Raw genomic sequence first — 23077 nt, forward strand, 5'->3', positions numbered from 1 at the left:
TGGACATTTCATATAAATGAAATTATGTGTGTGGCCTTTTGTGTCTGACTTCTTCCACTTAGCATAAGGTTTTCAAAGTTCATCCATGTTGTAGCATGTATCGTTTACTTCATTCCTTTTTAGGGCCAAATATTATTCCATTGTATGGATATACCGCATTTTGTTCATCCATTCATCAGTTGATGGACATCTGGGTTGTTTCCACTTTTTGGATATTATGAGCAATGCTGCTGTGGACACTTGTGTACAAGTTTTTGTGTGACCATATGTTGTCAGTTCTCTTGAATATATACCTAGGATGAAATTGCTGGGTCATATGGTAACTCTGTGTTTAATTTTTTAAGGTTCACTGTTTTCTAAAGTGGCTGCACCATTTTACATTCCCATGGGCACTGTATGAAGGTTCCAGTTTCTCCATAGCCTCATGTACACTTGTTATTGTCCATCTTTTTTATTACAGCCATTCTAGCAGGTGTGAAGTGGTATCTCATTGTGGTTTTGGTTTGCATGTCCCTAATGACTAATGATGTTGAATATGTGCTTATTGGCCATTCGCATCTCTTCTTTAGAGAAACGTCTATTCAAGTTCTTTGCGCATTTTTTAATTGGGTTGTTTGTCTTAATATCTTTTGATTTAACTGTTCTTTATATATTCTGAATACTACACCTCTATCAGACATATAATTTGCAAACTTTTCTCCCAAAGATAATTCTGGATGATGTCCTTTGATGCATGAAAGTATTGAATTTTAATGAAGTCTGAGTTATCTTTTTTCTCTTCTGTTGCTTGTGCTTTTGAAGGAATATTTAAGAAACCACTGCCTAATCCAATGTCATATCATAATCCAATATCATGTCATCTGTGAAAAAGCATAATTTTACTTCTTTCTTTCCAACCTGATGCCTTTTATTTCTTTTTCTTACATAATTGCCCAGCTAGAACCTTCAGTACAATGTTGAATAGAAGTGGCAAAATAGACATTCTTGTCTTGTTTCTAGTCTTTGGAGTAAAGTCTTCAGTCTTTCACCATTAAGTATGATGTTAGCTGTGGGATTTTTGCAGATTCCCTTTATCAGATTGAGGAAGTTCTCTTCTACTCCTAGTTTTGTTGAACATTTTTACCACGAAAGGGTATTGGATTTTTTCAAATGATTTTTCTGCATCTATTGAGATGATCATGTGGGGCTTTTTTTTCCTCATTCTATTAATGTGGTGTATTACATTGATTGATTTTCATATGTTGAACAACTCTTGTGTTCTTGGAACAAATCATTCTTGGTCACGGTAAAATTCATCTTAATATGCTACTGGATTTGGTTTGCTAGTATTTTGTTGAGGATTTTTGCAACTGCATTCATAAGGAATATTGGTCTGTAGTTTTCTTTCCTTATGATATCTTTTGCTTTGGTATCAGGACAATGCTGGCCTCATAGAATGAGTTGGCAATTGTCCCTCTTCTTCCATTTTTAGGAATAGTTTGAGAAAGACTGGTATTATTTCTTCTTTAAAATTTTGGTAGAATTCATCTGGTCCTGGGCTTTTCTTTGTTAAAATTTTTTGATTATTGATTGTTTCTACTTATTTGTTATAATTCTCTTCAGATATTTCATTTCTTCTTGAGTCATTTTTGGTAGTTTGTGTGTTTCTAGTAATTTTTCCATTTCATCTAGGTTATCTAATGTATTGGTATACAACTGTTCATGTTCATAGTATTCTGTAATCCTTTTTACTTCTGTAAACTCAGTTGGTAGTAATGTCTCCACTTTCATTCCTGATTTTAGAATTTGAATCCTCTCTCTGCCCCCGTATCTATCTCTCTCTCCCTCCCTCTGTCTCTGGCTCTCTCTCTCTCTCTCATCAGACTAGAACATTTGTCAATTTTCTGACCTTTTCAAAGGACCAAGCTTTGATTTTGTTTATTTTCTCTATTGTTTTTCTATTTCATTTATCTCTGCTCTAACCTTTTTTATTTCTTTTCTTCCATTTGCTTTGCTCTTCTTTTTCCCAGTTTATTAGAGGGGAAGGTTAGGTTGTTGGTTTGAGACCTTTCCTCTTTTTAATGTAGGCAATTACAGTTATAAATTTCCCTCTGAGCACTGCTTTCACTGTATCTCATAAGTTTTGGTATGCTATGTTTTCATTTTTGTTCACCTCAAGTATTTTCTAATCACTCCCCTGATTTCTTCTTTGACCTACTGATTATTTAGGAGAGTGTTGTTTAATTTCCATATATTTGTGGATTTTCCAAATTTCCTTCTGTTATTGGTTTCTAGTTTCATTGCATTTTGGTTGGAGAACATACTTTGTATGATTTCAGTCTTTTAAAATTTATGGAGATTTATTTTTTTTAGCTAGATAATTATTGAATGTTTTACCATTCAATAATTATCTTTTTAGTTAAGCTGAGGTTTAACTGTTCATTGAGTTCCTATTTCCAATTATTTATTTTGCATTTGAGAAATCAAGGCAATATTTGTTTTTCAAATTTGCTTAATTATTTCCAGAGTTTATTGTTCCTATGTAAACGTGTTCTTTTTTTATATTTAACATGTTAAATATGCTTATTGTGTATTCTATATCTGATACTTCCAATATCAGTGTCTTTTCAAGTCTAGTTATGCTACTGTCATTTCTGCTGCTTCTCACTCTTGGTGACTTGTTTCTCATTGTTTTATTATGTTTACATTATGATCTCTTGTTTGACTGATCTTAATCTGTGGGAATCAGGAACCAAGCTCTCAGTCTGGTAGAAGCCAATGCCTAAAAACAGGCTAGGCATTCTCTCTCTCTCAAAAAAAAAAAGTGGCTAATGCTCAACAATTGCTGGTATTTTTTACTACAGAAAGCCAGCGGTCACTTCTTTTTCTCTTTGGGTTTTATTTTACATGGTGCCAAACTCTGCTTATAGTAATCACTGACACCACCACATTACGTTTTTATTAGAGACACAGAAACCAAAGGACCGACCAGTTCTTTTTGGAGTAGATTTTCCCAAAGCAGACCCCATTCAAAGACAGCAACGTTTATTACTTCCTCTAAATATGAACTTCAGCAAGATTCCCATAAAAGGGATATACTAGCATCAGAATCCAATTAGCCTATTCACTTGTTGAAGGGGGAAAACATAGAAATTTTCCCTGAGATTTGGTGAGACTATTTTAAAAACACCAGCCCTGAGGAACTTCCACTGGCTGTAAGTCTCTAGATCCCAGGTGACTCCCAGTAAAATAATTTTCACTGATGTTTCATGGTTATCATGACATTATTTTAGTGGACTAATTGCATTTCTACTCCTAGAAGATCCAATTACCTGTGAATAGGATTGTGACAAATTGAAGATGACTATACATATCCCCTAGTCAACCATGTCAATCAGCTGTTCCTTCCAGGTGAAGGCAAACTGCTTTAATTAGTGTGGACATGCAGGGACCAAGGAAAATGCATGATCCATACCTATGTTATATGCCGCTTCCCTGCTAAAGTGCTTTAAAAAACAGTGGAAGCGCTGGAGGTGGCTGGCCATTAATCCAACTCTCATACTTATGGTTTAGGAACCAGGGTGCGGGGCTTTTTCATTTTGCCATCGGACTCAGCATAGTCCGCACCCAATCATGAATTGCTGATTTATATTATTGGTTGTTTTTTTGTTTGTTTGTTTGTTTTTTAATGGTACACGGGCCTCTCACTGCTGTGGCCTCTCCCGTTGTGGAGCACAGGCTCTGGACATGCTGGCTCAGCGGCCATGGCTCACGGGCCCAGCCACTCCACAGCATGTGGGATCTTCCCAGACCGGGGCACGAACCCATGTCCCCTGCATCGGCAGGCAGACTCTCAACCACTGTGCCACCAGGGAAGCCCTATATTATTGTTTTTTGCTTCATTACAATTTTATACTTTCTCAATCCCCTGTTATATGTGTATCCTGTGTAATGCAAGAAAATCTGCCACTATTAGGAGTGCTAAATACCTATCTTGCTGATTTTTATGTACACATTTAAGCTTAATACATAGTTAGCAGCTAGAGAGCCAGTGCAGAAACTGGAATGATCCAAAGAGATCCCATTTGGACATGGGCATGAACATTAAAAACATTAATCTTTTATATCAACAAATTGAGAAATGCAGCAACAGCTATTCACCTTGTCTTTGTTCTTCGCCTTCTAGATTTTTATGCAAATATGCAATGAATGCAAGTTGTTTCTCTTTATTGTTATCATATGTCCTTTTCTTGTTTCTCCGTATCCATAGCAGGCAAATTATATTGTCATTAATTTTTCTTTTGTCACAAGCATCATTATTGTTGACTTTTTCCTCCTTCAAAAGAACAAACCACAGGAAGGGAATAAAACAATAGAGTATACTGTAGTTGCTAATTTTACAGACACCCAAGTAGCTAGATCAAGCCAGTAATGAAAAAATAATTTCTAGCATTGCATATACATTTTTAGAGATTATTAGATATTACCATAATTGAACACTACTCTCAAATTCCCCAAAGAAACATTTTAAAGCCAAATAAGAACATCAGAAAAAACAACCAGCTGCTGTCACAGAAATCATTACGGGTAACCAACATAAATGTGTACATATGTACACTAATAGACATGAACAGAAATGTTCTTATCAGCATTATTCATGAGTCCAAAACCAGAAACAACCCCAACATCCATCAATAGGAAATGGATGATAAAGGTGGTATATTCCCACAGTGGTGTGACAGTCAACCTATTCATACCTTTATGTAGCATACTCCTACATTGTACCAGAGTTGGTCTGTGTAAAGTGATGTGACTTGCAAAGCTAGGTTATAAGAGATATCCCACCTCCACCTGGCTTTCTTGGATCAGTCACTCTGGGGGAAGCCAGTCAAGCCTTCAGATGAATGCAGCCACAGTCAACATCCTGGCTGCAACTTATGAGGGATTCTGAGTCAGAACCACCTGCCAAGCCACTCCCAAATTCCTGACCCACAGAAACCATGATCAGTAATGCATTTATTGTTGTCTAAGCTTTGGGGCAATTTGTTACACAGGAAGAGATAACTAACACAAATGGTAAACTATATAGCAGAAGTCAGCAAACTTTGGCTCCTGGGCTAAATCTAGCCTATGGCCTATTTCTGGACGGCCCTTGAGCTTAGAAGAGTTTTTGTTTTTAATACTTTTAAAATATTGTACAAAAAAAAAAAAAGAAACAGAAGAATATGCAACACAGACTGTATGTAGCCTCAAAACCTAAAATAATTACTGTCTGGACAGTAATTAAAGAAAATGTTTGCTGACCCTGGTATACAGCAATTATAATGACCTACTGTTACATACTGCATAGACGAATGTCACAGACATAATGTTAAGTGAAAGAAGCCAACACAAAAGAATATATACTATATGTTTCCATTTAAATAAAATTCAAGAACAGGCAAACTAATTAATGGTGTATGAAGTCAAGATAGTAGTTTAATTTGAGGAGGGATGAAGAGAGATAGTGATAGAGAGAGGGCGTGAAGGGGCTTCTGAGGCACTGGTGATATGCTTTTCTTGATCTGGGTAGTGTATTCACTTTGTGACAACTCATTAAGCTCTGTTTTTATGGTTATTGTGTTTTTCTATATGTATGTTGCATTTCCATTAAAAAAGAATTGTTTTGAAAAATCATTTCAGAGTTAAAATTGGACAATTTCTGGAAGTCCAGAAATTTCTAGTAAACAGTCATAGAATCATTTAAATTATAATTGGGGGCTCCATTCCTTCCAGAAGGAGAGAATTCATCAGCAGTATTAAAGCAGTACTGCAGAAGGGAGTCAGTTACAGTGCTTGAGAGTGTGCCCTCTGCCAGGTTTCAAGAACTAATTCTACTGCTGAACAGGCCTGTGACCTGGTGGAAGTTACTCTGCCTCGCCATGCCTCATTTTCTTCATCAGGAAGGTGGAGATAAAAACAGTGCCTACCTCATAGGGTTGTCTTAAGGAATAGATAGTGTAATCCTTGGAACTCACTGTATCAGTTACCTATTGCTGTGTAGTAAGCCATCTCAAAACTTAAAATAGCATCTATTTTTGTTTTCTCACAATTCTAAAGGTCAGGAATTTAAGTGAAGCTTAGCAGATATATTAATCTGGGTTCTCCAGAGAAACAGAATCAAAAACCAATAGGATATATATATTTTTTTTACATACATTTTATAGACAGATAGAATATATAGTATATATAGATATGTAATAAGATCTATATCTGTATAAATTTAGATATATGATTTATACCTATATATTTGTACCTATAGAAACCATGAGCCATCTATATATCTGCTTCTAAATATAATATATAATATATATTAAAATTATGTGAGCCAATTCCTTACAGATATAGATAGAGATACAAATATAGATATATAGCTAGATAATAAGGAATTGGCTCATACAGTTTTGGAGGCTGAAAAGGCCCCAGATCTGTAGTGCACAAGCTGGAGACACAGGAGAGCAGATGGCATAGTTCCAGTCTGAGTCTGAAGGCCTGAGAACTAGGTAGAGCCAACGGTATAAATTCCAGTCCAAGTCTGAGTGCAAAGGCAGGAGAATATTGATGCCCCAGCTCAAAGACAGGCAGAGAGAATCCTCTCTTACCCCACCTTTTTGTTCTATTCAGGCCTTCAGGTGATTGGATGAGGCCCACCCACACTGGGGAGGGCAATCTGCTTTATTCAGTCTAGTCTACCAATTCAAATGTTAATCTCATTCAGAAACCCTCAGAGATACACACAGAATAATGTTGGACCAAATATCTGGGCATCCTGTGGCCTAGTCAAGTTGATACATAAAATGAATCATCCCAGCAGGGCTGGCTCATCTGCACCCAACGTGGTTCAGTTAGGACTGGAGGATCCAAAATGGATCCAAAATGACCCCACCTACATGTTTGAGGACTCGTGGCTGGCTGTTCTCCACGTGGCCACTCTCTCCAGCAGGATGACACGGGGTCTTCTTTACTTGGAGGCTGGGTTCCTAGAGAAAAAGAGGAAGTTAAAGGATCTCTTAAGCCAGAGCTCAGAATTCCTAAAACGACATTCTGTTGATCAAAGCAAGTCCCAGGCCAACCCAGGTTCAAGGAGGGAGGAAATAAGAGACTCTACATCTGGGAGTGGGAAGAGTGGTAGACCTGTGCCGGGATGAGTTGTGGTGGCCGTCTTCGCAGACAGACAGCCCTTTGGCCACCAGAGTACATATCCTTCCCAGTTGCATGCCAGACCCCAAGGTTTAGCCTGTCCAAATCACCATCATCTCTTCTTGAACTACTGCATCAGCCCCCTCTTTTCTTGCCCCGCCCTAGAATGTTCTCCACACAGTAGCCAGAATGATCTTGTTAAATGTAAATCAGATCATATCACTCCAGTGGGGTCCTATCATGCTTGTAATAAAGTCCAAATTCTATGCCATAATCTGGCTCCCAGTAACCTCTCCACCCATGTCTCCTTCAGGTCTTTCCTTGTTCGTTCTATTCCAGCACCCCTGGCTTTCTTGCTGTTAAACGAACACCCCAGGCTCATTCCGGCCTCTGGGCTTTTCCACTAGATGTCCCTTCCCTCAGAATGCTCTTCCCCCAGATCTCACATGGCTGGCCTTTTCACGTCACTCAGATCACTGCTCAAATGTTGCCTCAGAGAGATCTTCCCTGACCATCACCATCCTACTCAAAATCAGCTGCTCACCCACCTTGAGCACCCTTTTCCTGATGCAGCTTTATTTTCCTTCATAGCAACCCCTAGAATTACCTGTTTTCTTATTTATGGTCTCTCATCCTCACTAGAACATAACCTCCACGAGAGCATGGACCTTGTTCTCCCAAACACATATAACCGTGCCTCGCACTCAATACATACGTGTTGAGTAAATGATCAACCGTGGCAAGAACAACGGCAAGGCAAACCCAGCGACGTCGACAGCACTGTCTTGCCGTGGCCCATACACCTCAATTCTGCACTCTAACCCCATCACTGGTTTCCACAGTTACACTTTGGTGTCTCAGGAAAGGGAACTTGCAACAGAAGAGGACAAGTTGGAGACAACTGATGTGGGCAGCTGTGAGATGCCTTTGGAGAGGACTCTAACTGGCCCTCATTCTGGACCCTGTGGCCAATGCCGACAGTCTCAGGATGACAGATCACCCATTTGTCCTTTTTTTAATTAATTTTTTATTATAGTTGATTTACAATGTTGTGTTAGTTTCAGGTGTACAGCAAAGTGAATCAGTTATACATATACATATATCCACTGTCTTCTAGACTCCATCCCACGTAGGTCATTACAGAGCACCGAATAGAGTTCCCTGTGCTATACAGTAGGTTCTTATTAGTTATTGATTTAATATAGAGTAGTGTGTATATATCAGTCCCAGTCTCCCTGTTTATCCCCTCCTTTCCCCCTTGGTAACCATAAGTTTGTTTTCTACATCTGTGACTCAATTTCTGTTTTGTAAATAGGTTCATTTGTACCATTTTTTAAGATTCCACATATAAGTGGTATCATATGACATTTTTCTTTCTCTGTCTGACTTATATGTAGTTATAGGTATACTATATGCACCACCTTTCTGCCAGAGACCTCTTGGTATGTCCTATGGCAGTGAGGAAATAGGGAGAGGTGAGCACAAGAGGCAAGAAAGAGAAGAAACGGATATTACTGTGTCCCTACTGTGTGCTGAGCAGTTTCACATGTATTATCTCATTCAGCTCTTAAAACAACAGGTATCGCTCTGCAGTTCACAGACACGGCAACTGGACAGCGAGGTGGGTAGGCATTGTCTGCTGAAGCTGAGTGGGTGTGCCAGCAGGAAGTTTGCTTCAGTAGATACCCCAGCTTCTCTTCTTCTCCGCCTGTCGCCATGAAAAGCCTAGCACGTGTCCTGTGATGATGATCCATCCTGGTGCAGAGTTGCTGAGATGTTTGCCCTTCCCCACAGTGGTGTCCTGTGGCCATCCGGGCTCCCCGCCCCATTCCCAGATGTCCGGGGACAACTATACCGCAGGGGCGGTCGTGCGTTACAGCTGCACCAGCAAGCGGACTCTAGTGGGAAATGCCACCCGAATGTGTGGGCTGGACGGACACTGGACTGGCTCCCTCCCCCACTGCTCAGGTATGGGCTCTGGTGTGGGAGAAGGGAGTCCAAAGGAACACCTGGCTGGGAGGCGAGCGAGCTCCCGAGGGTGTGAGTGTGACAGATGGATGGGAGGGAAGCAGACCTTTTGAACCCTCATCGCATCCCTCCCAGGCAGAGAGCACGGCTATCAGAGGTCCCAACTGGACTTCAGCCCTTGGTGGTCTGAGCCCAGCTTCATGCCCTTAGTCAGCGCTGGCCAAGCCCATACAGCCAAGAGATTGCAAAACTAGTGAAGACGCAGTTTGTGAGGTCACCCTATGGCCAGAGTCCTGTCCAGATCTTATTACCATGAGGTCCCAGGAATAGTCCAAGCCTTCCTGTTGTTCGGCCCAGGTCCAAACCCCCTCCTGTGTTCTCTTCTTCCCTGTTATGGACGGCTGGGCCCCAGCCTGCTTCCCTTTCTGTATCACCACCTCTCCCGTTTGTCCTGTGTCCTGACTGCCCAGTGAATACTGTTCTTCCCTTTAGCGCTAACACACCAGCCCCCAGACGTTTCCTATGAATGAGTTTGTTTTCCTGTTAATCTCTATGGGGACATGGAGAGATGTTATCAACACAGCACATGTAGGGAACTGCCAAAGCTCCCGTGTCCATATTTCCAGATATTCATCTGTAATGTCATAAAAGAACAAAATATTTGAAATTGAATTGTCCCACCAATGAAGAAACCACTAAGCAAAAGAGTTAGCACCCCACAGCTTTCTTTTCTTTGGGGTGAGCCTGCCTGGCCCCAAGAAGGGATGCCACATGGGATGTTGCCCGCAAGAGGGCAGCTGTTCATGTAGCTTGACGTTCCTCAGGGGACCTACCATGGCACTGAAATTAACCCCTATGCCTTCCCATGCCAGATGCCCTCTAGAGGTAAGGATCCTGACCTCCTTCTAATATAGAAGGCTTCTCCTCAAAGTGGGACTTCACCCACAAGATGTGCAGCTGCTCTTGCAGTTTGAAGTTCCCAGATGAGCCTGTCTTCCAAAATTTAGGGCACGGCCAGAATACCCACCAGATATTAGTTAGGGCTCCTAAGAAAGAAATTCCCGAAGCACTAACCACTGTTTCAAAGGGTTGTGGGCTGCCCAGGACAATCCCAGACACATCACTCTGTTAACACCCAAGACTTTGGCCTCTCACCCTCATTAATCTCATTAATCACCCAGTTCATGAACTGGCAGGACTATGTATGAGCCACTGGGACTCCTTTGGCCTATTAGCTGGGCCCCAGACTCCTGTCTGTTTGGACTTGTATTGGAAGTGTCTTGGGGAGGCTGGCATGGGGACGACAAGGATCATGTATATTGAGGCCTCCAGAGTTGTCCACAGAGCAAGTTCCAGGAGGAAGAAGTATTCCACAGAAGAAAGGCATGCATCTCGCATCCAAATGCCCATCCAAGCATGCATTTGCCCCAGTCTCTTTGGTGAACAGTCCCTTTTGCATAAAGTCCTCCCTCTAGACGTTTCTCTAGGACATGGGACTAATGGTGTTCTTAAGGTCTGTTTTATGTATTTGGGGATCTTTGTTCTCCATGGGAAAAGGAAGTACAAGGTAGGGGAGGAAGAAATCAGAAAGAAAGGCTTCAGCATCTCCTGCCCATTAGCATATGTAACCCAACTACACAGTGAGTCTCCTGGCCCAGAAGCACAGAATCCAAAGTCTTTTCTCCCAAACTGTAATTTTCCTTCTCTGAAGTTGTTTTTGTGAAGGTTGTGAAATGACATACTGGAAATATTCCAGAAACAATTCTTATAGGTAACGAAGCTAGAAAACCTCTAAAACCTTTTCAACCCTGAGATTTCATAATTTTGTGACTACCTAAGTCCTGGTTCTGCATGTGGAAGAAGGGACTCTTCCTTGGCCACATCAAAGGTCAAGGGGAGACTAGAAACAAGCTGACACCTTGGGAACATGAAAAAGTAAGAAGCAGAAAAGAACCTTCAGAAGACATGGACCTCACTCATTAGGGGATATGTTGCGTTAAGCTGTTTGATCTCCAATCCTGAATATTCTGAAGAATAGTTTGCAATCTTACTTCTCCCGTGTCTTCTTCAAGGACGACAGACACTTAGGAGAAAGTATCATGGGCAGAGCTTTCCTGGAGACCTCTGAGGACAGGAGTAGAAGGGATTCCATAAATACTAAGGCTGAGGAATGAATGAATCTTAAATACCTCAGATAAGGAAGTGAAGGTGGAAAAAAATAGGTGATTAGGAAGTAACGCTAGATCTGTACTAGCGAGTGGGATATAATTCCACCAGTGATACAGATGTCATCTTTTGCAACATCATCTCCCGTCAGTCTTAAAAGATACACATTCAGGAGTTCCAGGGTCAGATGTTCAAACCTCATTCTGTACAGTCAGTGCACCCAGATGGTGCATAACAGAAGTCGTAAGTCCCTGGGCCATAAAGGACATGCAGAGATTTCTGGCATTTGAGACACGCTTCAGGAAGTTCATTGCCTACCTCTGCACTGTCATCATCTTGCTGATGTGCCTCTTCAGTAAAGAGTCAACAGTTGCCACCTGCCCGCATGGCACAGTATTCTGTCCCAGACTTCCTTATGTCGTTGAAACAGAGGCCAAACACGGCAGTGGGGACTGTTCTGTCCGATAATGCCCAGGACCCGGGAGTCCACCCTCAGGCCTGTTGTGTAACAGTGCTGGCTTCAGCTGAGGCCAGCTAGCCAGTGAGGGAGAGCGAGCGACTCACCATCAGGGCTGCCTTCAAAGGGACCCTGTACTGCCTGTTGCATGAGCTACATCCTGGAAAACGTCAAAAGATAAGAAAACCTGGCCAAACGTGATAGGCTTTGTTTTTTCAAGTGTTGGAGTTGAAGGCTGAATGAATCCCCCTCCCATGGTAAGGAGCAGAATGGGGAACATGGGGTTATATAGTGTTCTCATATTCTGAGACTAGACTGGAAAAGGAAATAATCCCAAAACTGAGAGGAAGATACATCAACAGTGGATGGTGGGGTACACGTGGCTTAAGCCACTTGTGGTCAAGATGTTACTATCGATGCCTACACACGTGGATTCACGAGGAGGTGCATTCTACATCAATGGGAAGCTTTATCTTCTCATGGAGTTGCCATTTATTCCTTCATTTTCTTCCTCCTTCCTCAAGCTTACCATGGCCTAGGCTGATCCAGTGGTGTCTCCCATGCATCTCCGTATTCTGAGATGTGCTGGTTCGCACAGGCACTAGGTCATGTAGCTTTGTCTCCTGTTCTCCATCTTCCCCCACCTCTTGGGTCCTTAAAACTCTCCTGGGTTGGGTTTGCACAATAAGCCAGATACATGCAGAAATATGGCAGGAGGCATGGGGCAAAGAAAGGGTGAAATGAGGGATCTAAGATATCTAATCTAGAGCTCACCTGTATTGCACAATTTGTGAATAGAAAATCCTCAGTTAAAGGCCCAGGATCAAGGTTCAAGCTGGGCTGTTGAGCAGAAACTCTGCTAAAAAGTTGGAACTTTTTTCTCTCAGCAGTGGGAAGCCAGTGGAGCTAATTTAGCAGGAAAGAACGAAAATCAGATTGTGGTTGTGGTTGTTCATTGCTAAGATTTAAGGATAAAGTGAAGATAGACTAGAGGGAGAGTTTGAGAGGAAGGGACGTTAGTTAGGAGGCTCCGGCAATGTAGTTCAGGAGAGAGACGTTGCGCATCTGAGCTAAGACAGTGGAGCTGGTAATGGAGAGGGTACCAGATCAACAGATGGTGGAGAAGAGGTGAAAGGGAGAAGGCCAGCTTGGACCACGGGCATCCCACGCCGGCACAAGCCAAAGAACAAAAAGGCATGACTTCCTCCACAAAGCTTTCCCTCTGCCTTCTTTCTTCCCTTGCCTCGTGGTCCCCGGGGACCCACACATGACCTCAGCCCTCTGTGTCCTTTGACCACTGAGCGCTAAGGCAGGAGCCTGTCCTGGTGACTCAGGCTAGACACACGGTCAGTTTCACCGCCCTCGTTCTTAGGGCCCACTGCCCTTCCTTAGCATCAGCCCAGCATCTTTCTCTCTCCAAGTCCTCCACTCCCTTTCCTGCCATGCTAAAAACAACAGGGTTTTCTTGGTTCTGGTCCATAGGAGCCAGCATGGGAATCTGTGGTGACCCTGGCATCCCAGCCCATGGCATCCGTTTGGGAGATAGCTTTGCCCCGGGCAGCCTGATGCGCTTCAGCTGTGAAGCTGGCCACGTGCTCCGGGGATCGTCAGAGCGAACTTGTCAAGCCAACGGCTCATGGAGCGGCACGCAGCCTGAGTGTGGAGGTAATGTATGTGACCATTCTGCTTCTCCCCTCTGCCGGCCCCAGGATCTTCCCCCATTTTCCTACGCCCTATCACCTGCCCTCACATACACAGATGAAATGCAGGGCCCCATTTGAACCCTTGGCATGGTGAATAGTGGGCATCAACGGAGAGTTCATGTTCATCTCATTAGTAATCCAAAGGCAAACATATTCCCCACTTACCTAAGAAGGGAAGACACCAGGATAAACTAAGTTAAGCACATTTGTGCATTTATTTCCATACAGTTTCATTCAACAACTGTGTGCCAAATACTGTAGTATAGGCTAGAGACACAATGGTGATGGAGACAGACCCACCTTGCCCTCTTGGGGCTTACAGTTTAAGGGAAAACACTGTGTTTAAATAGCATCAAAAGTGCCAAAAGAAATACAGATCCAGCTTTTAAAAATCCTTTAAAAGTAATATAAGCTCTTAATGATGGTTCCTGAGGTAGGCCCAGAAGGGAAAATATATTTCTCCACGCACTCCTAAATTTCTGGAAAAAAAAAAAACAAAACTCTTTTTTAAAACCTCTCTCCCTAAAGTCCAACTTTTTGTACCTGTTCCCCAAATTTCTCCCTCCCTCTCTCTCTCTCTCTGTCGCTCCCTCTCTGTCCCCCCCCTCTCTAAAATACAACCTGCATAGCACTCTCCTAGTTAGGAAGCAGTTTAACAGTAAGAGTAAGATTGACTGAGGTGTTGGAAGAGGAAGGACGCAATATGAAATCATCATCTAGCAAGGGAGGAGTGGGAATGGAATAGGGAAATGTATAATTGCCAGGCAGCACCGAGGGCTCATTAAGGTAAGAGCCGTTAACATAAAGTGACAGTAGTCAGCACTGGTCTGGGGTTTTTTTCAAACACATTTAGCTACATAGTTTCAGGCACAGGGTAGGTGAAGCATTAGGTGTAGGGTTGGGGTTTTATTAAGCAACTAAGACATTGAAAGAAAGTGGCAAGGAAGATGAGGGTATACACAAAGCAGTGATTATGATAAATCTTAGCATCTAAGCTGGGTAAGGAGGGGACGGCTTTATGAGTGGAGTAAGAGGCTGTGAAAAGGTGGTAGGATCAGTGGATTATAGGTCCCAATCACCAGAGAACGAATTCCAGAGGGAGCGAGCTAAAGAAATAAAAGGCAGTGGTTAGAGAATGGGCTGCATGAAATTGAGATTGTGGCATAGTCCTGAAGAGCAAGGGGAGATGCTCTGGCCCGTGATCAGGGGACACCAATGATAGAAATGGAGTCAGTGCCTTCGCCCACTTGTCTGTCCAAAGTCCTGCCTTTCTGGGGGCGCAAAGTTAGTTTTTATAGGATTTCCTAGGCATAGTAAGAGAGGTTTTGTGGTACTGAGAGAGTGTTTTGGCAGGGGGAGAGTTTAGTATATTCTCAAATATCCACTGTGACCCAGGTTCCCTTTCTTGCCACTCAGGTCCCAGGATGGAGTCAGCCATCAATGTCAGGAGTGTTCAGGGAACAGAAAGTGGGCAGCTGAGAGTTTGGACCTGGAAGCAAATATTTGTTGAGTGAGTGTATGTGTAACATGTACACAGCTCTTTGTGACTTCCCTTGGCAAGCTCCCACTTATCTTTTAAGGCTCCACTCAAATTCTTATCTCCAGCCCCAATAAACTGCTCTCTTTTTAGTGCTTTTTTTCCTTCAAGTATAGCACTGATTACATCATATTTTAATTCATCTGTTTATAGGTAGGTTCTTAAGATAGACTGGGCTGCTCAAGGGCAGGGGACATGGCTTGGTCACCACTGCATACCCAGCACGTAGGCAGCACAAATACTTGTTGAGTGGATGGATGATAGGGCCTATCTGTTGTGCTAATTACATAGGAATCATTTGTAGATCTGACTCTGGGACTATGTAAATGTTGTACGTATTTACAAAATAAAATTAAATGAAAGATTAGAAACAAGTACTCTCCGAATATCAAATCGAAATGGAAACCAATGAACTTAACTATGTATCAAGTTGGTGATTTAATAACCCAGAGAATTATTTCAATTGACTTGAAAAAATGAAATCTGACTATGGTACATATATTCTGAGGACAAAGAACTACAATGAAATCTTAAACTTTTTTTTGCAATCATATTGCTAGTAATAAAACTGGTATTACTATTCTGAAACTATTATGTATATAATACCATAATATATATGGATAAAACAAGTTAAAAATATTTATTGTCATTAAGAACCAAGATTTTCGGGCTTCCCTGGTGGCGCAGTGGTTGAGAGTCCTCCTGCCGATGCAGGGGACACGGGTTCGTGCCCCGGTCTGGGAGGATCCCACGTGCTACGGAGCAGCTGGGCCCATGAGCCATGGCCGCTGAGTCTGCGCGTCCGGAGCCTGTGCTCCGCAACGGGAGAGGCCACAGCAGTGAGAGGCCCGCATACGGCAAAAAATAAAAAAAAAATTCAAAAAAAAAAAAACCATGATTTTCAACATAAAAGGGATTTCATATAAAAATCAAAAATTTAAGGAAAAACTCAATTCTAAACTTGCCTTGGTAATATCAGCGTAAAGTCATAATGTATTTTCAATTTGAAAAGTTATTTTCCCAGCCTAAAAGTCTAGAATCAATGACCAGCTCAGTAGCAATGAGTACCCTTAATGCCCAGGTTGTAGTTTTTAAATCCATTGCCCATTCAAAGGAACCAGAGCTCTTTAGAGAAATGGCTGATTCCAGGACTGGGGCAGGATATATGCAAGGTGAACATAGAAAATCTTGTCATTACAACAAGGAATGTACCAAACACAAGTGGGTCATGTCAAAGGAACTCAGGAGCCAACTTGAAGGGGTTCCCACTAGTCAAAGATGGGATAATTTGAGTGTCAATAAGAATAAAAGAGGCAACAGATGGAAACATAGCAAATAAATTCAAATCTGTGAATTCAAATATTGTCCTTTGGAGCTTGCTAGGGAACCAACTCATTGTTCTCACGTCTGATTTAAAAAAAAAGAAATCAAGCATTAATCCAGCCATCCTATATGAACTCTATTTCTGGGTAAGCAAATATTTGATGATGGACAAGTTCTTAAACACTAGCTAAAGCAGAAAGAATTATAGAATTAGAATGTCACCATTTCTATCCCCTAATGAAATAACCAATCTGGTCAACAATATTTAATTTCTGGTAAAACCATTAAGTGACAACTAACAGGAATTTTATAATGCCAGATGAGGCAGGCAGACCCGACCCACTGATCAGCCTCAACATCACTAACAAGGAAACAACCAGACATTCTGTGCCTCCCGATGCGATGTGATAAGAAAAACACAAAACCTTTGAAAAGTACCTTTGCCAAAGAGTAGAACTTGACTACAGTAAGTACAGGGGACAGAGGAATATGCTGAACAATGCCTCATTGGTGCAGTTAGTAAAATCCAGAAAATGGGAGATTCTACCGGATAAATGCCCTGATTTGTGTAACAGATAAATTGTAGGAGAGGGTAACCCAGCAATCTCTGGATTCAGAGTCTTAGAGACGTGCCAGCCAAGTGTCATGTGTGGACTGTATTTGGATCGTGATTCAAACAAATCAACTGTGAAAAAGAGATAGACAGAAACGCTAAGCACTGATTGGACATTTGGTGATATTAAGGAATTGTTTAAAATTTCAGGTGTGATAATAAAACAGATACAGTCTTTAATTTTTAGAAATCATAAAAAAAATCCCTACAGGTCTCTCCTCCCCTTCTAAGGGGGAGATGATCCGACATGAAAGCATCCCAAGAGGCATTTCAATCCACAGGGTCCTTACATAGCACGAGGTCTCCACTCTGGGCAGGGCCCAGCCCCCCCAGAGGATGCCTGCTCTTGTTCTGATGAATAACGTGTCCTTTCGGCTTCCTAGTGATCTCTTGTGGGAACCCCGGGACTCCAAGCAATGCCCGAGTCATGTTCAGCGATGGCCTGGTTTTCTCCAGCTCCATCGTCTATGAGTGTCGGGAAGGGTACTACACCACAGGCCTGCTCAGCCGGCACTGCTCGGTCAATGGCACCTGGACAGGCAGCGACCCGGAGTGCATAGGTGAGAACCTCTGGGCTCCGTGGCAAATGGTGGCCAAGGCAATCGGGCTTCTCCGTGCCAAAGAAGAAGGCTGTCTGGAGGAGACTGGGAAGGCTGGCTGACGTGGTGGGACTTGACCCTGAATGAGAATCATACAAATAGCCTCCACTTACTGGGCACATAGTATGCGACAGCCACTGAGCTAAGTGCTTTGTTTCACACGCATCACATCTTTTGATTCTCACCACAACCCCATGAAGTAGGTACTATTAGCTCTACTTTATGTATGAGACAACTGAAGCTCAGAGAGGTTGAGAATATATAATTATTTGCTATCTCTTAGACTCTAGCCAGTTCCTTGGGCTTTCTTTTTCTCTTTTAGGGCAAAGCCCCAGTGCTCAGCCTGATTCTCTTTCCACCTTAGAGCTGCTGCCGTCCACCATCTTTGTTAGTTCCTTCTCTCCCTTGTACCCATCCCCACCACAGCCTGCCTCCCCTTTCTTGCTTCTCTTAAGGGCAGCTCCAGACCCTTTTCCTTGAAAAGCAAATCACTGTGGGGCCCAGATGGAAGGAAGTGATAAGATAAGGGAATCTGACAACATTCTCCCTTTCAAAATCCTAGCTGTGATTTCAGGCTCCATTTGAAATCCCCTGTCAAGTTCACTTTTGTTCTGAGGCCAGAGCTCACCAAACCCCACCCTCACTTGATACCGTAACATCGGTATGACCACTGCATCGGTCACAAGACCCTGCTCCTAGGCCCCTGGACCCACAGAGGTCTCCTGGGCAGAAGAGCAGGCAGTAAGATGCCCTTTCCGGTGACAAATTGTCTTATGTGGTCCGTCAACACATCTTAAGCTCTTCAGCCTGGAAACGTCCCTCTCCTCGGACCCCAGCCTCGTTTATGAAGCGAGCCGTCTGGATACTTCCTCTTAGAGGTGTGGGCTTTAAATGAAAAGGATGGGTTTCCCAGCCCAGGTTGCTGGGGTGTGTAAGGATGGTGCGGGCAAGGATGGGGGATGCAGGACAGCCTTTGCAAGCAGACTTGGCTGCGGGGACTTAGAATGGATGGTGCCCAACTAGGAACCGGGGAGGAGACAGGACATCCCTACCCTGACAGCTTTCCTTCCCAGACACATGCAGGGAGTGATAGGGACGGCGTTGGGGTGCTGGGGAGGGGGGGCCTGTGCTCAGAGTGAACAATGCTCTATCTCCTCATCCTAGTCATAAACTGTGGCGACCCTGGGATTCCAGCCAATGGCCTCCGGCTGGGCAGTGACTTCAGGTACAACAAAACTGTGACCTACCAGTGCATCCCTGGCTACATGATGGAGTCACATAGGGTGTCCGTGCTGAGCTGCACCAAGGACCGGACGTGGAACGGCACCAAGCCGGTCTGCAAAGGTGTGTCTGGGGGCTTCGGATGTGGACACAGGGGCAGAGAAGGTACAAAAGTCTTGAACATCTAGAAGGGAGGGTGTGATGAGGCAGAGCCCTAACATCTTATCAGGGGGTGTGCAAGGTGAGGAGTGGTCCTTGAACATCTGCAGGGAGGGAGCGGGAAGGTCCTGGGCCTTGAACACTGAGGGCAGGGCCGTGCAGAGAGGAGTGGGTTGTCGTAAGGTGCAAAAAGAACAAGCTCCCAAAGGAAGAGGGGATGTTCCTGCTTCTTGCCGCTTAGCCCAGACTCCCGGCAGGCACAGGGAGCCAGTGACATCAGTGCCAGCGGCCACCAGGGCCTGGTTTCCCCCCGGGGCAGCCCCAGCACTCAGCCTGCTTTGGTCTCCCCCAGCTATCATATGCAAACCGCCTCAGCTCATCCCCAACGGGAAAGTGGTGGGGTCCGACTTCATGTGGGGCTCAAGCGTGACGTATGCCTGCCTGGAGGGGTACCAGCTCTCCCTGCCTGCGGTGCTCACCTGCGAGGGAAACGGGTCCTGGACTGGAGAGCTGCCTCAGTGTTTCCGTAAGTCGCTCACGGGGGCCTTCGAGGCATCCCATCTGCTGGCTCCCTCCTCTTCCCTCCTCTGCTGCTCTGCTTCCAGAGCTCTGCTGCTAGGAGGCCTAGAATGGAGGTTCCCGGCCCCAAATCAGGGAGGAGCTTTGTCAAAGACACTATTAAAGAAGGAAGAGATTTTAAAGGAAGAATATGAGACTATCTTAATTGAGCCCTGCCTCCTCTCACCTGTGGAGTCACAGTGGAAGGAAATTAAGCCAGAGATAAGGGAGGTGTTTCTTAACCTGAAAGGTTGTTAACTGGTTGCGCTAGAACCCAAAGCTGGGGTGATAGACAGGCAAGTGGGGCAGTGCTAGAAACATGCCTGTCTTCAAGGAAAATACCCTGCACAGAAGAGGCGCTGGGGCCCTTGTGATTTTCTGGTGAGAGAGTTATTTCTGATCTACCTGGCCCGATTGTGTCTCAAAGAGCCTCAAGTCCATGCCAGGGCTCATTTCTTACCGAGTCCCCCAGAGAAGCAGGTTGCAGGTCACTCATTCTTGCCTTACCCCATAATCTGGCTCTGGAACTTGGACAAACAGTAGGACCTATTTTTTCTTTCTACTTGGCATTTCTCTAATGCTGCAGAAAACTATCAATTACACATGACACTGTTTGGGGACCTCTGAAAATTTACTTCAGTTCGGGAAATTTCAGCAGAGACAAGGGCCAGTAAAAGTGGACACAGGAAAGGCAGCATGTGGTGTGTGGTTAACCCCTTAGACCTTCGTATTCCTCCAGGGAAACATTAGGAAGGGAGGAAGGTTCCAGGTTGAGTCTGGACTCAGAAACCTTGCTTTTTGTCTTGAGAAATAGCTGAATTGCTTTCTAACAATGAATTACGGTTATTGTTAAAAAAAAAAAAAACCCCAAAACTGTACTATATCCAAAAATACAAAGAAGAATGCACCCTCACTGAACCCTCATTTCCCAAAGATAGCCATAGTTAGGCTTGTCATACTTCCACACAATCACTATGCATTTTTGCATGTATAGCAGTATGTATGCAATTTTCTATAAATGGTATTGAATCGTGCTCTTCACAACTTGTATTCATTCACAGGCCATCAGCCCCTTGCTCTATCAATACACACTAATCTATACATCATCATTTTTAATGGCTTTAAAGAATTCCCTTGTTATATGTGCCACAACTGGTTTAATCCTCCCCTACTGGTGATGAAGTTGGGTTTCTCCAACTTAATCATGTTAGAAGCAGTTCTGCAATACATAGCCTCGAAAGTAGCATTTCTTTATGCCTGTGTTGAAGTCCTAGGAGTGAGGATGCTGGGCCAACTGGTGTGCACGCTATACATTTTGATGCATGTTGCCAAACTGTCTTCTAGAAACGGTGTCCCAGTTTACGCTCCCACCAGCAGTTGATGAGAAGATTTCTTGACTCACACCCTCACTACCAGTTGACTTTGCCAATATTCTTAATATTTACCAGCCTGAGGAGTTTAAAAAGATATCTCATTGTTCTAATTGGCATCACATTGCTTCTTAGCCAAACTGAGCTGCTCTGTGTCATCCACTCGTATTTCTTATTCTTTGAGTTGCCTCTTCCTGGGTGTGGTGACTTCCAATTGGCTCAGCCTTTAACTGACTTCTGATTGCTCCGTCCAGACTCCGCAGCTTCCAGGGCCAGGCTTCCATCTGATTTCGCATCTGACTGTGAACCTCATGACTCTATGTAAAGACACACACACATACCATAGCATAAAGAAGGTTCCTCACGCTTGAAGTGATGTCTTGGGGAACTTGGCCTTCCACAGTCAGTTTTTAAAGATACTCTTTGCTGATCCGAATGAAATAGGCACACTCAGATACTGCTCACTGCAGGGTAAATACACAGTCCATGGAAAGACATTTGGCAATACGCATCAAGAGCTGCGAACACACTCAAACCCTTAAGGATAGTAAGTTCACTCCTAGAGAATTCCCCTAAGAAAATAATACAAGTTAAAGAAAAGCCATAAGTAACTTTATAATAATAGAAAATGCCTAATGTGAGGGTTAGGATAATCATGTTACACCATCTCATTGCAAATTTGCATAGCCAATAAGTGATAATGATGTCATAAACACGGGAAATGTGTACAGAACGTCAAGTGAACAAAGCAAGGGTGACAGCACCTGGACATCAGGTTTGCAGCCACGCACAAGTTTCCATACAACTGAGCAAATGCTAGAAGGGAATGAGCACAAAAATGAACAAAATGTTTTGGGTAGTACAATGATAGTTTATTTTTTCTCCATGTTCTCAACTTCCTGTAATGTTACTCTATTACATGGATATGGTTATTAATAAGCATTTGAATGTGGAAAGGAGAGGAAACACACAGCAGCGCTGAGGCAGGTGTAACCATTGACCCAGGGCTGCCCCACAGCCAGAGTTCAAGTGGAACCAAGAGGAAAGCAATACAAGGACCAAAGGCTGGGTGGCGGTTAAGGGGTGCGAGCAGACTGAGTTCTAGAAAGCAACTTGGACCTGCCCTTCTCCCTGGTCTTCCCAGCTGTGTTCTGCGGAGATCCTGGCATCCCGGCCCGTGGCAGGAGAGAGGACCGAGGTTTCTCCTACAGGTCTTCTGTCTTCTTCTCCTGCCAGCCCCCTCTGGTGCTGGTGGGCTCTCCACGGAGGTTCTGCCAGTCAGATGGGACATGGAGTGGCACCCAGCCCAGCTGCATAGGTGAGAGGTGACCGGGAGCAGAGTGTCCCAGCTGGTGGGGATCCTTCTTTGGGGCCCGAGATGACGAATTTTCTTCCCTGTCTTAATTGGTCTCACTGCAAAACGGGGCGAGCGCTCCCCTGAGCTACTTAGAACAGGAGGTGAAGTGGCCATAGCTCATGTGCTGCCGGAAATCATTGTCAGCCGGGGCGTGACTCGGGGGGGAGATTCCCAAGGGCAGGGAAGTCAGGGAGTGACTCCATCCTCGATCCCGCATCTGTTTCTCAGAGTGAGCAGGGGCGATGAAAGCTTCCCTGACCATGGTCTGTTCCTTTGTTTTGCCATCCAGACCCCACGCTGACCACGTGTGCGGACCCTGGCGTGCCACAGTTTGGGATACAGAACAATTCCCAGGGCTACCAGGTAACGAGGTCAACCGAGATCGGGCCTTTCTGCCTTCTGTCCTTGTCACTGTCATCAGTCTCAGAGGACTCAGGACAGCACTAGGGGGCATGAGACCTTGGAAGCTGGAGAGAGAAAGCAGCCTGCTTCTTCAAGCCAGGATGCGCAGCATGACCCCTCAGAAACAGGCAGGCGTTTACACCAACCCGAGAAGCTGATGTGGAAGAACAGACTCTCGTGTAGCTCCACAGGCACTTCCAGGCAGCCCCTTGTGGCTGGGGCAGGGACAGAAATGAGAGAGACAGATGGACCTTCTGTCCCCAGGGCACCCACACCCTACGGGGCTCAGACAGGGTGGCGGGAGCCAGCGAGTGCCACATGGGAGACAGTCTCCTGCCCAGTAGGCCCGTCCCAGCAGGATACAGGCTCCAGGGACACATCTCAGAATGCGCTTCAAAAGGAAAGGATGTGGACAGCCTGGATGGGACCCTCTGAGCAGAAGGAAGCAGGAAATTATGGGTGTGTTCAAGGCAGGACAATGAACTG

General features: G+C 44.2%; 1 protein-coding gene across 2 annotated transcripts in view; it reads left to right on the plus strand.

Annotated features, from left to right (window-relative positions):
• CSMD2 (CUB and Sushi multiple domains 2) overlaps positions 1 to 23077 on the plus strand; it is a 665093-nt gene that overhangs the window by 624400 nt on the left and 17616 nt on the right. For both annotated transcript variants that reach the window (XM_029230811.1, XM_029230813.1), the window contains exons 56-62: positions 8953 to 9126; positions 13232 to 13414; positions 17309 to 17485; positions 18689 to 18868; positions 19257 to 19430; positions 21977 to 22150; positions 22479 to 22552. In XM_029230811.1, coding sequence (XP_029086644.1) covers positions 8953 to 9126; positions 13232 to 13414; positions 17309 to 17485; positions 18689 to 18868; positions 19257 to 19430; positions 21977 to 22150; positions 22479 to 22552 — 1136 coding nt within the window. The remainder of the gene's footprint in view (positions 1 to 8952; positions 9127 to 13231; positions 13415 to 17308; positions 17486 to 18688; positions 18869 to 19256; positions 19431 to 21976; positions 22151 to 22478; positions 22553 to 23077) is intronic.

This window comes from Monodon monoceros, unplaced genomic scaffold, assembly GCF_005190385.1.
Source record: "Monodon monoceros isolate NGI ecotype Baffin Bay Population unplaced genomic scaffold, NGI_Narwhal_1 Super_Scaffold_18, whole genome shotgun sequence".
NCBI lineage: Eukaryota > Metazoa > Chordata > Mammalia > Artiodactyla > Monodontidae > Monodon > Monodon monoceros.